General features: G+C 40.1%; 1 protein-coding gene across 1 annotated transcript; it reads left to right on the top strand.

Annotated features, from left to right (window-relative positions):
• Positions 1–2120: 2120 nt before the first annotated feature.
• On the top strand, positions 2121–15649 carry slc30a2 (solute carrier family 30 member 2). Its single transcript, XM_058391114.1, has 8 exons — positions 2121–2468; positions 6504–6712; positions 10409–10555; positions 10703–10856; positions 11073–11292; positions 11711–11816; positions 12465–12599; positions 13193–15649. The coding sequence occupies exons 1-8, from the start codon at positions 2389–2391 to the stop codon at positions 13336–13338; spliced, it is 1197 nt and encodes a 398-aa protein (XP_058247097.1). The 5' UTR covers positions 2121–2388; the 3' UTR covers positions 13339–15649.
• Positions 15650–17193: the final 1544 nt, after the last annotated feature.

Raw genomic sequence — 17193 nt, 5'->3', positions numbered from 1 at the left:
CATCTTTTACCAGACACCAGAGCAAACTCACATAACTTGAGCTCTCTTTAGTGACTCAATATATATATATATATATATATATATATATATATATATATATATATATATATATACTACTCACAAAAAGTTAAGGATATTTGGCTTTTGGGTGAAATTTATGGAAAATGTAAAAAGTTCATGCTACAGTGATATTATATCATGAAAGTAGGGCAATTGAGTAGAAGCATGCAATGGTGATTTCCTCATCTCAAACAATTTATTGAAACAAAAGCCAACAACAGTGGTGGGTATACAACAACAAAAAATGTCAATGTCTCAATAATTTGTCATGTGCCCTTGACCATCAATTACAGCTTGACAACGACATCTCATGCTGTTCACGAGTCGACTTATTGTCTGCTGAGGCATGGCACTCCACTCTTGTTGAAGGGCAGCCCTCTGGTCATTGAGGTTCTGGGGTGCAGGGTAACACAACAGTGGCTGATGCATAGCGCTCTCCTTGACATCTCCAACATCATTGGCGGCCATCATTTCTGCTCAAAGTGAATCGACTTTCATCAGAGAACAGCACTGAAGCCCACTGGTCCCTCGTCCAGCTGGCCCATCCAAGACGATGATGCCTGTGCCTGGTGGTGTGGTCAGGTACCCATGCAGGTCATCTAGCACGCAGACCATGCTGATGTAAACGGTTTCTGGAGTTGAGTGGCATTCATCATCCGGTTCCGCAGGGCACTGTTCACAATGAAGCAGTCATCAACGTGGGATGTGGCCGAAGGACGTCCACTTCTATACCTTTCTGTGACTCTTCCAGTCTCTCTGTATCTCTGTCGCAACCTGCTGATGACACTCTGTGACACTCTAAACTCAGTGGCCACTTCCCTCTGAGAACATCCTGTTTGAAGCCTCGCAATGGCGAGGTACTGTTGATCAATTGTTAGGTGTGGTCTTGGTCTCATGATGTCAAAATGTGAACAGCACGATGAAGAGGACTGTTTAAATACCAATTCTAATTCAACCAGAAAATTTATTGGTCGATTCATGGATCAAACACCAGTTGTGAATTTTGCTGTTAAGCACCTTGTTAGAGAACAGCAAGTTATGTAAAAAGTACTGAAACACTGAACAGTTGGACATGTGCATTCAAAAGGATGGGTTCCCTTTTGAGTCTGGTTCCTCTCAAGGTTTCTTCCTCATACCATCTAAGGGAGTTTTTTCTTGCCACAGTCGCCTCAGTCACCTCAGGCTTGCTCACTTTGGATAACATCTAGAACTGTTTGTCTGTTTGTCTGTTTATATGTTTGTTGTTTTCTTATGTTGTTTTTTATGTAAAGCTGCTTTGAGACAATGCTCTTTGTTAAAAGCGCTATACAAATAAAATTGAATTGAAATTAAATTTGAAATTAAGTGTAGAGAAGGTCAAATTAAGTTCACCTGTAAAGGTTATAGTGCATTTTAGGTGCATCCTGAAATTTCACCCGAAAGCCGAATATCCTTAACTTTTTGTGAGTAGTGTATATAGCAACCACAAGAGATACCATAGCTTCAACTCTTCTGGGAAGGCTTTCCACAAGGTTTAGGAGTATGTTTATGGGAATTTCTGACCATTCCTCTAGAATGTGGTCATAGAACTCAAAGGTGTTCTATGGGATTGAGGTCAGGTCAGGCTAGTCAAGTTCCTCCACACCAAACTCGCTCCTCCATGTCTTTATGGACCTTGCTTTGTGTACTGGTGTCCAGTCATGTTGGAACAGGAAGGGGTCATCCCCAAACTGTTCTCACAAACAGCATGAAATTGTCCAAAATTTCTTGGTATGAAGCTGAAGCATTACTGGAACTAAGGGGCCGAGCACAACCCCTGACAAACAACACCTGAATTCAATGATTTGGAGGGGTGTCCCAAAACCTTTGGCAATATAGTGTATAAAATAAGATATGATAAGATCCTAATCCTGTAATAATGTGATGTGTATTATGAGTGTGTGCATTGCTCATTTACAGTCAGACTGCGACCGCTTTTTAGGAGAGCGAGAGAGAGAGAGAGAGAGAGAGACTCAGTGCGAGTTAGAGAGCACGTGCACGCGCACTAGTCTCTCTCTGCGTCTCGGCGCCGCGCCTTTTGCACAAAAGCCTGAAGTTCAGCGTTGGCGCATTAATAACTTTCCTCTCTCTGCTCCGCGTCTCACTGCGACGATGTGGGATTGGATACCGTGCGATTTTCACTGATTTTCAAAAGAAATGGACCGGAGGATTCTTTGTGGTCGCGTTCTATAAAAGAAAGAAGAAAGAAAGGGAAAAAACATTCCTTTTTGAAATATTCAGTGCACACCTTTTTTTTTGCTCATTTAACTCTGATTAGCGCGAGACTGGAGCACGGGCTGCTGCTGGAGCATGGAGGCACGAGCGGATTCGGAGAAATCTCATCTCATTCACGAGAGAAACAGCAAAACATACACTCTGAAACTTAAGAGGTGAATATCAGTGTTTTCCTTCGGTTTTACATGTTTGAGCTGCAGTGTTAGGTCTGATGTGCAACGTGTTTTTGACGATTTAAAAATGTACTATATATTTTAATTATTATTTCTATCATTAGAATAAAATAATTTTTTCTTATTATTTTAATCTATTTTAATATTTTAATTTTTTTAATGTAAACATATTTTATTATTATTTCTATTATTTATTTTAATTCTAAACGCAGCACTCTGTTTGTTTGTTTATTTATTTATTTAAAAAACAATTTGCAATGAACACAATTTGTGGATATTTTACACGCGCTGTCTATCAGTGAAGCTGACTAATTTTCAATAGGTCCTTTTTAATTTCCAACTGAGGACATATCTTTTTCCAGAAAAAAATAAATAAATAAAAATTCAAATAGTCCATAAGTGTTCATGGCACAGAGAGACTCACATGGAGGAGATTTCCAGACGCAGTAGAGACTGCAGAGAAAAAAAATCAACACCTGCAGTGAACAAAAACTAACACCTCCATCTGGACTTGTGTATATAAAAACCCCTGGAGGTGTTAATTCAGCCCTGTTTTTTTTTCTTTTTTTCTTTTTTTATCCTCCATCTAGTCCTCTCAGAGATTGCATGGTGCATGGTCAGGCATGTGTGTGATGCTGTGTGTCAATGAGCAAATTCATTTCCATGCATCACTTGCTTTTGGACAGCGCTTGACAAATGGCTTCGGGGGTTTTCACCTCTTAAAGGATCAGAAAATATACTGCTTTAAAGCTCTCGTGTGTTTGTGCAAAAAAAACAAAAACACCTTTTACAAAAAAAGACTGCATATTAACTTGATATTTAAAACAACAAAAATATCCAAAACGTTGCTTTAAAATGTTTAAAATAATTTGCGAAGAAATGTTTTCTGGATATCTAGTTTACAAACATTAGTAGATCAAAATAAAGAATAAACATTATTTTTTATTTTTATTTATTTATTTATTTTGTGGATTGGTGCAGTGGCTGGAAATGTCTAATTCGATTAAAAAAAAAAATCAATGAGATAAAATGCGTTCTCTGTGAAGATCAAGAGCTACAGGATCGCAGTTAATTCTAGTGACATGAACAGGACATGTGCCTCTGAGCCTCTTCTGAATATTTTCTAGAATTTACTGTCCTGTGTTGGTGAGATTTCAGCAGGATGTCCAGATAGATAGATAGATAGATAGATAGATAGATAGATAGATAGATAGATAGATAGATAGATAGATAGATAGATAGATAGATAGATAGATAGATAGATAGATAGATAGATAGATAGATAGATAGATACTTTATTCATCCCAGTGGGAAATTTACAAATACCAACAGTATCCAAAAGCATAGGTAATAAGGGAATGAATGAATGAATGAATGAATGAATGAATGAATGAATGAATGAATAAATAAATAAGATAGGAATTATAAGCAGAATCCAAATCCAATCCTAAATCCGCAAAACTGCGAATCTAGAGAAGGAAAAAAAAGTCATGATTAATCAGTCTTCAATTTCAAAAATGTAAAATGTCTACAAAATCCTACATTCTTAATTGTAATAAATGTAATATATATTCTAAATTGTAATCTATATCAATTGGTTGATTGATTGATAGAAATCTGCAAGAAGTGCAATAAATTATAGAATTGTTAAAAAGAAAGATGTCCGTTCTGGCAGTCCTGGTCAATCTGTTAATCAAGCAATTAATCAAGCAATCTATTAATTACTGTTAAGGGCGGTAGTTGTGTGTTCGAGTGCGTGCGTGCGTGTTTCCCGTGATCTCTAGATCTCTAGATCTCTAGATCTCTAGATAGATAGATAGATAGATAGATAGATAGATAGATAGATAGATAGATAGATAGATAGATAGATAGACAGCAGCACAGGTGAGGAAAGTACACTTTTAACCCTGATTGTAGTTTAGAATAAAAAAAATCTGTATCATGGGTCATTTCTGTGACGTCACTTATCAACTACAGCAGCTACTTTTGTATGATAACGCTATCAATAATAATAATAATAATAATAATAATAATAATAATAATAATATACTGTCTTATGTTCCATATAAACTCTTCTGTTTGTTATTTTAAACATCACTGAGAACAGGCAAACTACTAAAACAGCTTTTTCTCGGATTCAGAAAGATTCTTTAATTATAATAGAAACAGATATTATAATATGCTTATTCCGTTTAGTTTGTTTTTTTTTTGAGCGGATGTTGTCAAAAATCAGTGTTAGAGAAATACATGAAATATAAAGATGTATACATTTATCCCTGATGAGCAAAGAAGTGAGGAAAAAACTCCCTGAGAGGATATGAAGGAAAAAAAAAAATCCTTGAGAGGAACCAGACTCAGAAGAGAACTCCATCTGAGAGTGTGATTATAATTCATTTCCCTTTTATAAAATTGTAAATAATGTAAAACAGGAAGTACAGAACGAGCGAGATGATGGCACGAGACACGATGGCGCGTGCACTCACAAGTTTTAAACCTTCCACGTGTCTGTATTCGAGACTTCTGCTGTTTTGGGGTTTTTTTTTGGCAGAAAATCGCTTGCATTTAATTTAGAGAACAAACACAGAGACAAACGCAATGAATTAAATTAATCTGTAAATAAATTCGTTTCAGCCATAATAGTCTGCCGGTGCTGATGGACGCAGGATGGATGCGCATGACTGCAGATGATGATGATGATGATAATAATAATAATAATAATAAACATACATATTTTTGAAATCCAATTAAGTATAAATATGACACCTAACATGTTTTTTTTACAGTTACGTCATTATTTTATTTACAAAAATATCCAGTCTCGAAGCGGAAATTTGCTCAAATAATCATTCTCTCTAGCCAATGCACAATACTTAAAAAAATATTTATGAGGAAAAAATATATATATATATATGATTATATACTATGCTGAGCTAAAAAAAAAAAAAAAGGTGCGCTTAATTACCCCTTTTAAAAAAAATAAAAAATAAAAAAAAATCTGTTACGGAAGTGTAAACTGGAAAATGAAGTCGGATTGATTTCAGGAAGATCTGCCCCAGGTGAAGGTAAGCAGTGCATATGGAGTGTATATGGGGTTGGTGGGGTGGCTTGTATCATGTGTGTCACTCCCTGTGGGGTGATTAAACTGAGACTGCGTCCCGCTTGGCTGCTTCATTTCAGGCAGTGAAGGCGTGAGAGGCGTGTGTGTGTATGTGTGTGTGTGTATATGTGTGTGTGTGTGTGTTGGGGGTGCTTATCTCTTCTGAGGCAAGATTGCCCTTTTCCACTCCATTAGCTTCATCATGGCGTCTCTCCCGTCAACACGCCCGCAGCAGAGGGACAGAGAGGCCAGAACAGCAGACTCAGCAGCTCCGAGCCACACGCTGTTCATTCTACTCTGATGTGTATCCCTGATTAAATGTGTCAGAACATCCTGTCGCTGGGCTTCTCATGGGTTTCATCAACACTTTTGTGGTCAAGGAGTAACACTGTGTTGTGTTACTGAAAAAAAAAATGACTAGAATTTAGACTAGAGTTTAAACATCAGTCACTATGTCTTGGAGCATTTGTATTATCCGATATTTTGAGACTGGCTAGATAAATAAATTAGAGTTTTGTAATTGATCCAAACAGGGTCAAGGTCACAGCTAGGTCAAACCAATTTCTTCCTTCTTCTCCGGAACTGAAGGTCCAAGATTTTTCCCCGTTGGTCTGTCCATCATTCAATAGCAAAGCAGAATATCTCAATAATCAGTGGTTCAGTGAAGGATCTGTTCCCTTATCCTTGCTGCCATGAACATGGTTAAGATATACATCAAGCACATTACGAGGCATAGATCTTAGTACCAAGAAGAGCTCCACTTGGCAGAGATCTCAATGTCCTTGGCATCGAGTTCTAAATGTAATCAGTAATAAACTACCTGCTGTTTATATTTGTTCAGCTCGTTTTTAAGATCTACACTATATGTACACAAAGTACACAGGATCGCTATAAAACATCCGTCTCTTGGTGTTTCGCAGTGAATTTCAAGGTGCCGTAGAAAGCTACCCGAGTCAGGTGTATGAGAACGGAGACGCAACCGGAGCCATCGAGTTGAAGAGGCCCGTCGGAACCCACTGCCATGGGAGCAAAGCTCAGTGGGAGGAGAACCGGGAGAAGCTGGTGGCTAAAAAGAAGCTGTACATCGCCTCGGTGGTCTGTCTGGTCTTCATGATCGGGGAAGTGATCGGTAAGAGTCAGGGTGCTGTCTAAAAGTTCAAGGTTGTGTTAGAACTATAACTTAACTATATTTAAAGAGGGAAGGTGATTTATATCAAGGTACAATGTGGGTTGAGGAAGTTTGGAGAAACTGCTGACAGAAAGGAGTTACACAACCCAGTGACCAAACACAAAATCAGACACAACATTTAGAGGCCTTTTTTCAAAACGATGCAGATTTTCCTCAGATTCAGGCATTGATGTGTGACCTCAGCATCACGTGTTCAGCCTCTTCATTCACGTGTGAACATGAGTACCACTCTCGGAGAAACTCTTTACAGACCTGTCTCACTGGGAGGAGATTGAAAGAAGAATCCTGTTCTGGTGACTGATTTCATCAAGTCATGTAGTTTTTCTCAAGCTGTGGCATTTACAGCCACAACAATCACGGAAAATCAATCCTGGAGAGACTGGACTAGGAAACGCCTCTCTTTTTTTTAGTCCTTTTTTACAAAAAAAAAAAAAAAATCATTAGAAATTCTATTATGAGTAACATCTTGAGTATAGCGTAGACTTTTACTTTAATGACAGCTGACTCCACATACCAGTTTGTCTAGATCCTGATCCTGATGATCCGTGTCCATGTGATCAAACCCAGTGGAGTGATGTCTGATCACGAGCTTCGGTGGAAGGAATACGCCTGAAGCTCAATCTGACTTTTTGCTTAAATTTTCAATTCAGTTTATTTGTATAGTGCTTTTAACAACAGACATTGTCTCAAAGCAGATTTACAGAAGCATATGAATATAGATAAGACGATAAAGTTTAAAGTTGTTATTATTTATCTCTTGTATTTATCCATAATAAGAAGCCCGAGGTAACAGTGGTGAGGAAAAACTCCCTGAGATAATGTGAGGAAGAAACCTTAAACGGAACCAGGCTCAGAAGGGAACCTCGCCCTCATTTGGGTGACAGTGGACACTAAATAATGTAAATGTAAATAATGTCCTTTCTACAACAGCAACCAAGGGCTCCTGAGGAACTAATAGGTCAGTGTAGTTACTGAGGTCAATATAGATCCTTTGTTGGCTAAGATTTTGATTCATAACATAAAAATGGTGCAGAAAAGTAAATATTGAATCTTCATTTAAAATCATACGATCTATAAAATCATGTTTATATCCAGATTTAAAAAAAAACCCATATGGTTTATTTAATGTAAAATCAAGCAGGTGGAACTACTGAGTCCTGAATCTTTCCACTAAATCCTACCACCAGTTTAAATGTCTGCTTATGAATTACAGTAAATCTGTAACTGATTTTGTAGCACATTAGATTAGACTGATTACTGAGGAAACATAACTCTGCTGATAATAAATTAAGAACCCTGAGTGAGCAGTGAAGCCTAGTGAACATACACCACCACCCAGCCTCCGACTCGACGACTTCCTCTCCTGCGAGTGAGCTCGAGCGTGTGATGTTCTTGATCACGTAGCGTGAAGCTCTGAGACTAGCCGCGTATACACAGAGGAGAAAAAGCTTCAAGAGTCCTGAAAGCCAATCGGAATTCTTTTGCCATCACGTGCCGCAGATCCCTGAATCTTACGTCTCTTAACATCTGGGAGCTTGAGAACTAAAATGTAAGAACTGTGATGAAGATGATGCTCCTTATAAGAAAGAATTTGGCGTATCATATCTGAATAAGTGTTAGGAAGAGCAAATGGACACGTTTCTTTTAATGCTAGCATGACTGTCACTCGTTTCTGTACAACATAGTGAAAAGTCACATGGCAAAAGAAAGGGAACTTCTTTAAGAACTGCTAATCTACTCAATAATGCTGTGTTAGTGTAATCTAATTTAATTGCATTTACATGCTCAGAAATTTTGAACAATCAATTTTAGCTTCTTCAACATCAGCATCAAACTCAGCAGTGAAACTCTCCAATTTCTCCAAACTTTAAGGGTTTAAACTCACCAGTTCAATTCAGTTTATTTGTATAGCACTTTTAACAATGGACGTTGTCTCAAAGCAGCTTTACAGAAGAATAGAAATATAGAAAAAAAGATTAAAGTTTAAATTATTATTCATCTCTAACATTTATCCCTAATGAGAAGCCTGAGGTGACGGTGGTGAGGAAAAACTGCCTGAGATGACCTGAGGAAGAAACCTTCAAAGGAACTAGGCTCAGAAGGGAACCTCAGGAACTAATAGGTTTCTGAGGTCATTATAGACTTATCACTAATTCCTTACTGTCGAAAGCTGACCAATGCAACAACAGTTCAAAGAAAGTGGGATAGTCTCAAAGTGGACCAGCACATGATGTTCTGAGCTTCTCCATATTCAGATAAGTAAGAAAGCCGTTATAGTCGCATAAAAATACAGTGCAGTCAAACTGATTGTTGTGAAATCGCTTATCGTCGCTTATAGCAAGTTATTATAGATTAGAGATTAGACATGACGCAGTGAGACCGATATGGTGCTCCTGGTTACATGCAGCAGCTCGGGTTCATCAGTGTACACAAGAATTTCAATGACTTTTTATAAATATACACAGAGTCATAAACTACACTATATTGCCAAAAGTTTTGGGACATCTATGTTTACATGCACATGAATGTAATATGGAGTTGTCCTGCCCTTTGCAGCTATAAGAGCTTCAACTCTTCTGGGAAGGCTTTCCACAAGGTTTAGGAGTGTGTTTTTGACCGTTCCTCTAGAAGTGCATTTGTGAGGTCAGGCACTGATGTTGGACGAGAAGACCTGGTTTATAGTCTCTGCTCTAATTCATCCCAAAGGTGTTCTATGGGGTTGAGGTCAGGACACTGTGCAGGCCAGTCAGGTTCCTCCACACCAAACTCACTCATCCATGTCTTTATGGACCTTGCTTTGTGTACTGGTGTGCAGTCATGTTGGAACAGGAAGGGGTCATCCCCAAACTGTTCCCACAAAGAGCATGAAATTGTCCAAAATGTCTTGGTATGAAGCTGAAGCATTAAGAGTTCCTTTCACTGGAGCTAAGGGGCCGAGTCCAACCCCTGAAAAACAACACCTCAATTCAATGATTTAGAGGGGTGTCCCAAAATTTTTGGCAATATAGTGTAATTTAATGTTCGAGTCTTGCAGTTGTCCTCAGTGTAAAAAGATGGATCTGAAACTCACACAGCGGCTGTTGGAATGAGGTGAGATATAAAGAAGAAATGCTGGAAAAGCATCAAACAAGGTGCAGGTCCTGGGGGATTTTTCACTGCTCAGGAGAAACCAGGGACTCATTCACATCTCCTCTAACATCATTCCAGTGTAGCAACACACAGTCGTTTTATATCTGGATCATTTGTGTAAATTCAAATCTCATTGACTTGAAATGAAGCTCCGTGTATCGTGACAGCTCCTTCTTCTTCATCGATTTTTATTTCAGATGCGATTTGTTTCTTGTCAGCTTCAAGAGAGATTAATCTTCCCTCTGTGGGAAATGAAGCGTTAAGGATTTCTAGTTTAATAATCATTTCTTGTTTATCTTTACATTGTGATATTGGCTCTGGGCTCGATGCCAGAGGAGTTTTTGACCAAATATCAATAACTGACCAATCCTCATATTAAAGTATGGAAGCTCTGCTCCGGAAATAACCGCAGCTAACACCCTGACTGCTTAAAAGTGATTTTCATGCAGTTTGTAGCTACGTCTCTGCATTATTTTCAACATGTCCGTGTTATCTCCGTTCCTGCAGGTGGTTATCTGGCCCACAGCCTGGCCATCATGACCGACGCTGCTCATCTGCTCACAGACTTTGGCAGCATGATGGTTAGTCTTTTCTCCCTGTGGATTTCCTCTAGACCTCCCACCAAGATCATGAACTTCGGCTGGCACAGATCAGGTGAGTGTTATTAAAGCAAATCCAACATCTGGTCCAACATCTGCAGGAGATATCAGTGAGAATATTTTATAGTGCTGTTGGTGATGTCCATGTCTTGAGTGGTTTTTGTTTGTTTGTTTGTTTGTTTGTTTGTTTGTTTGTTTACAGAGATTTTGGGAGCTCTGATATCCATAATGTCCATCTGGATCGTTACGGGGGTGTTGGTGTACCTTGCTGTTGAGAGAATTGTAAAAAATGATTATGAAATTGACGGCAGAGTGATGCTGCTGACTTCGGGGTGTGCTGTCGTGGTCAACATCATGTGAGTTCAAAAAAAATGCAGGATTATTTCAAACTGACCACACAGGTGACCACACAGGTGACTACATGCCCACTACGTTCCACTAACTATCTGTAGTCTGACTACAGTAATGATGCAGGCTTGTTCATAATCCCAATTTGCTGTAGTTAGTGGGCGTGGCTTAAGATGACCCAAGCTTGATTTAGAAGTCTAGTTTTGATTGGTGATGTTTTACAGAATGGCCTACATCCTCCATCACTCCACCAGCTTTCACGGGAGCGACTCTGGATATCACAAGATCACCGAAAATGGGATGAGTCCTGTGGGCCATGGCCACTCCCACAGCCTCCTGGGTAGCCATGGAAACACTAGTGTCAGGGCGGCGTTCATCCATGTTCTGGGAGACCTTTTACAGAGCTTTGGGGTGATGGTTGCAGCCATCGTTATCTACTTACGGGTAAATACCTCAAATCACGGTGAATTAAAAAAAGAACACTATATGCTCAAAAGTTTGTGCACCCCTGACATCACACCTATACATGGTTCTTCTATAGAATGTTTCTGTACACACTTTCCCTTCAGTGGAAATGAAGGTTGGAAGAACTGGAGTGTCCTGCACTGAACACCTTTGGGATGAGCTCGAACTGGACTCTCCTCAACATCCCAACATCAGAGTCTGATCTAACTAATGATCTTCTAGCTGAATGAATCCCACAACAGCTAGTGGAGAACCTTCACAGAAGAGAAGAGCAGAGTGGAGGAGACATATGGGGGTGTGATGGTCAGGGGTGAACAAACTTTTGGCCATCTACTGAATAAGTGTTTCTGATGTGTCCTAATGAGTTACGATACATTTTACTCTTTGTGTGTTGCAGCCCGAATACAAAATTGCGGATCCCATCTGCACCTTCCTGTTCTCTCTGTTTGTCCTGGGAACAACGTGTACCATCCTCCGGGATGTGTTCCGCATCCTCATGGAGGGTAGGTTTGTGGTTTTAGTGGCTCAGTATATCATTATATATTATATATGTATATATTTTGGATACAAAGTCAATAGGCCATGTCCTCACAATGGTTTTCTAATGTGGTAAATCACAAGATTTATGTTTTAATCTTGAAGATGCTTCTCTTTAACTGACCCTCTGGTGCAGATGTGATGGATGCATAGACACAGTTTAAATGACTTTTCTGAAGTCACTTGGACGAGTTAAAGCGTTAAATTGTTGGGTTGTACAACAATGAGTTCAAATCCCATGACCATCTGTGACCAGAAAAACTGGCACAGGAAGGAGGGCAGGGCATACACTCTCCCTGCTGTCAATCACAGCGATGATAGCCAATCACAGATGTCTGTGTACGTGGAAGAGGGCAGACTGCATCTTCAAGTGTCTTAGAGGAAGCTTATATCTGCCTTCAGCCTCTCCTAATTAGCTGGAAATACTACTTTTTTATTAGTTTATTAATTATTCATTCAATAAACATCTACAGGTATTTAATGTGAAGAAGAGTTTAATTAACCACCAACCGACACGCATTAATCTAACAGTGTTAGTAAAATCCTCCTGGAATTTAGGTTTCCTTAGCTGATGATTGACGTTTTGTTCTTCCTATCCTTTTTTTGTCATTCAGGAGCACCCAGAGGAATTGAGTTTAACTCGGTGAAGGAGGTTCTGCTCTCGCTAAAATCTGTTAAGGCTTTGCACAGTCTGCACTTGTGGGCTCTAACTGTAGGACAGACCCTGGTTTCTGTCCATGTGGCCATTGGTAAGACCTGAACTTCACTTCACTTCATTTCACATCCACTCAGGCATAACATTATGACCACCTGTCTTATATTGTGTTGGTCCACCTTTTGCTTGCAAAACAGCCCTGATCCATGTGGAGAGTGGAGGCATGAACTCCACTAGATCCCTGAAGGTGTGCTGTGGTATCTGGCACCAAGAATGTAGCAGCAGATCCTTTAAGTCCTTTAAGTTGTGAGGTGCGGCCTCCATGGACTTACAGGACTTAAAGGATACTTTTGATAGATATTGACCACTGTAGACCGGGAGCACAAGAGCTGCAGTTTTGGAGATGCTCTGATCCAATGGTCTAGCCATCACAATATGGCCCTTGTCAAACTCACTGAAATCCTTACGCTTGTCCATTTTTCCTGCTTCTAATATCAACTTTGAGGACAAAATTTTCCTAATCATATCCCACCCACTAACAGGTGCCATGATGAAGAGATCATCAGTCTTATTCACTTCACCTCTCACTGCTCACAATGTTATGCGTGATTCCTAAAATTAATTCATCTTAAAGTGACATCTGTTGTGTTTAATGCTCAAATTAAACGGCGTTTGTGTTTTAATCAGAGGAGAACGCAGATCCTCAGAGTGTCCTGAAGGAAGCCACTGAGCTCCTGCAGACCAAGTTCGGCTTCTACAGCACCACCATCCAGGTGGAGCCCTACAGTGAGGACATGGCCTACTGCACCATGTGCCAGGATCCCATGGATTAACCTCGGTGAGGAAGCAGATTCCGTCCTGAAAGCAGCCCATATCTCCAAAAACGCTGCTGGTGCAACAGCAGGCACTTTTTTATTTCTTGGTTATATGTACATGCAGAAATACTGCCATCTTCTCATAGGTCCTAAAACATGTATGCTTTATCAGGCTTCATTCCCATAACACACACACACACACACAGCAGCAATATTTCAAAGTACTGAAGAGAAATTAAAGAGGCATTAAACAGTTGCCTGCACTGACCACCAAGCTCGAGATTAATATCAGCTGGACTGCACTGATGAGAAGCACCGTGTCTCTTTAGTGGCTCCTAATCATCTGAGCCGTATAGGGATGTGTTCAGCATATCAGTATAGGATCTCGGAAGGATCTCTGCCTTTCAATTTGAACTCATTAAAATCACAAAAAATAACACTGGTGCACATGGAGTCCTGAGTAAACCGAAGCTCCATGGGCTCGTGTGTGTGTGTGTGTGTAAAGGTTAATTACACAAAACAGGTACGGCTCATTACTCCGTCACATTGAGTAATAAGCAGATTTCTATACAAGAGCCGCACTGGGACGAGGAACACAAGCTCAGAGATCTTTATTTATTTTTAAGTCTGTTGTACATTTTATTTATTTTGGTATCATTCCTTTTAGGATTATTTAAAGGATTTGTTGCTCTACATTGCTTTTCTTTTATTTCTAAAGTGAGCTCCACCCACTTTAGAGTAAATGATGGTAAATTAAAAGTTCATTTTTATACTAGTCTATAGATCCTGTAGATGGACTCTCAGATCCTGTTTAAATGGTGTTTCATGCTCTAGCTAGTCTCACCTAGTCAGAGCTTCAGACTGACCGCAGAAGGTCTGAACTCCACAGTAGCTTTTACTGACCAAGGAACCGCCCAAGAGTTCGTTTGATTGATTGACAGCTAAAACAACCAATTGCAGTCAGTTTTATTCATTGTCATGTTTAAAGCCTACAAGCGCAGACCTTCGTGCAGCTACAGATCGTTTATTTATGAAACTCGTGCAGATTAATGAGTCTGGGCCGTGAAAATCTGACGTTTAGCTGATCCTCATAAACAGTTTGTAAACAAGACGACTTCCTTCCTCCATGATGCAAGCAGAGCATCACAACGGCTTTGTTTCCACACACAGTCACCCTGCAGAATCCGACCAATCAGATGACGACTTCTCCGATTGCAGCTCAGCAAATCGGTCAGTAACATGACGTTACCCCTGCCCCCTTTTTCTTTACGTAAGCAAACCACATATTCCACCCTTGTTTTTTTTTTTTCTTCACTTCTTCTTGAACACACTACACACACTATTTACACTACGTAGTGTGCATAGTGTGATTTGGGACGCAGCTCTAGATTTGTAGTGTTCTGTTTTTCCAGAGAGAGTGAGAGAAACACTTCTTTCTAGCAGCTCTGAGCTCACAGGAAGCTGTGTTTCGGTGTAAGATACAGAGAAACTGGGCGTCTGATTTAACTCGGACTCGAGTCGGTGCTTCATCATAGCAGACGTTCCTCCTGATCGAAGGCCGTGCTAGCGGGTGATGATGAGAGATGTCTAGACTCATTCCAAGTGCATATGATTTCGAGTGCAAGCACACTGCCATGACTTTCAACAGATGTGACTGCCACATTCCAACCAGGAGCTGAGCGCTGCCACGTCCCTGCATCACTCCATTAAAGGGACCGAATCAAAGCGATCATAAAGCTCATAAACTCCTCAGAACCACTACACAAATTCCTGTGACATCATCCTGCTACATATATCATTAAATCATTAAAAGGGCGTGGCCAGCACCTTATATCAACAGAAAGTGTATAATATTAACCAAAAAAACCTGAATGTATAAATGTTTATATCCTGTGCGTCACAGACGTCACTGTAGCTTGCTGTGATTTATTGAAGTTATTGCACACACGTCTTTAAAAACACACAGCCTTTATTCATCAAAGTCTCAATCGAATCACACACACACACACAATTCCAATACCTTTCCTTATTCAGCTGTTTTACAGTTGTTGTGTTGAGACTAATCAGAGTGTGAAGATTTCAGTGGAGTGTTTTAACAGAAAGATAGACACTTGAAGTTAAATAACAGATCAGTCAACAAGTAAATTTTACACACACACACACTCTCCATCCCTCTTTGATACCCTCCCAGACACACTCCATCCCTCTGATACCCCCCCCCACACACACACTCCATCCCTCTGTGATATCCCCCCAATCCATCCCTCTTTGATACACCCCCCCCACTCCGTCCCTCTATGATACTCCCCACACACACTCCGTCCCTCTATGATACCCCCCACACACACACTCCATCCCTCTATGATACCCCCCCCACACACACACTCCATCCCTCTGATACCCCCCACACATTCCATCCCTCTATGATACTCCCCCATACTCACACACTCCATCCCTTTATGAAACCCCCCCCACACACACACACTCCATCACTCTGATACCCCCACACATACACTCTTACACACACTCCATCCCTTCATGATACCAACCCCCCCCCCCCCACACACACACACTCCATCCCTCTATGATACCCCCCACACACATACTCCATCTCACAAGTCCCCCCCCCAAAAAAAATACACAATCCATCCGTTCCATGCCCACCCACACACACACAGATATACCAAAAAACACATGCTAAATAAACGAAAACTGAGGTGCACTATATATGAGGGAGATGGTGTACAGCTAAAAGTTTGTGCCCCCCGACCATCACACCCATGTGTTCTTACTGAACAGCTCACTTTTTAATTTTTTTCCATTCAGCTTCATGAGCTCCATAAAATGGAGGCTGATTCATGATGATGATGATGATGATGATCACTGACTTTGATGAATAAGGACCAATATCTCCAGCTGATATGCAAACATGTTGTTGTTGTGCTTTAAAGTGTTCTGATATCGTGGGCTGCACTGTAAAGTAAAAAAAAGGCAGGGTTCTACAGTATAGATGTGAAATACCCCACCGAGGAGCGGCACGCTTGCATGAGTGCTGAATAAACCGAAAAACTGCCAATCACTTTTGATAAAACGGAGATATTTTACATATCAACATCTCAGCATTACTGCATCATGAGAAAAGAAGAGGGAAAAAAAAGGACCAAGAGATATAAATTTAAATATTTTCTTAAATAGTGCTGCATTTAATGCATCATGTCATACGTTCAGCACTGAGAGAAAACCTTCTTCACGGAGAATAAGCTTATATGTTTTCACCCACCACCACCACATAGTGGCATAAATGATGCACTTTGTCTTCTACCGGATTTGTGTTAAAGGAGTTCACTTCCAGAACAAAAATCTACAAATAATTTCCTCAGCCCCTTGTTATCCAACATGTTCTTGTCTTTCTTTCTTCAGTCGTAAAGAAATGATGTTTTTTAAGGAAAACATTTCAGGATTTTTCTCCATATAGTGGACTTCAATGGTGGCCGTGAGTCTGAACTTCCAGCTTCAAAGACCTCTAAACCATCCCAGTCCAGGAAGAAGGCTCTTATCTAGCCAAACCATCTGTCATTTTCTTAGAAAAATAAAAAATTGTAGACTTTTTAACCACAAAAGCTCGTCTAACACTAGCTCTGGGATGAGCGTCCGCGATGCTACGTTCTACATAATTACAAGTCACGTAGGCGGAGCTACAGACCCAGTGTTTACAAAGCGAACGTGGAAAGACCGAGGAAGTGCAAATAAGTCAAACGCTCCTTACTAACAAAAAGGTAGAAAGAGAATGTATGGGTGTGTTGATATCCAGGTGCAGAGCGAGCAACCACAGCTTCAATCGCTCAGGAGATTTTAAAGGAAATTTGTGAGCAG

This window comes from Hemibagrus wyckioides, linkage group LG06, assembly GCF_019097595.1.
Source record: "Hemibagrus wyckioides isolate EC202008001 linkage group LG06, SWU_Hwy_1.0, whole genome shotgun sequence".
Lineage (NCBI taxonomy): Eukaryota > Metazoa > Chordata > Actinopteri > Siluriformes > Bagridae > Hemibagrus > Hemibagrus wyckioides.
This window is presented reverse-complemented; position numbering and strand designations above follow the sequence as displayed.

What these genes read in the sequence shown, in the direction of transcription:
- slc30a2 (XM_058391114.1), top strand. Translation starts at nt 2,389, where the DNA reads ATGGAGGCACGAGCGGATTCGGAGAAATCTCATCTCATTCACGAGAGA. An exon ending in TACACTCTGAAACTTAAGAG is followed by an intron (nt 2,469 to 6,503) that starts GTGAATATCAGT and finishes GGTGTTTCGCAG; the next exon opens with TGAATTTCAAGGTGCCGTAG. An exon ending in TTCTGTCCATGTGGCCATTG is followed by an intron (nt 12,600 to 13,192) that starts GTAAGACCTGAA and finishes TGTTTTAATCAG; the next exon opens with AGGAGAACGCAGATCCTCAG.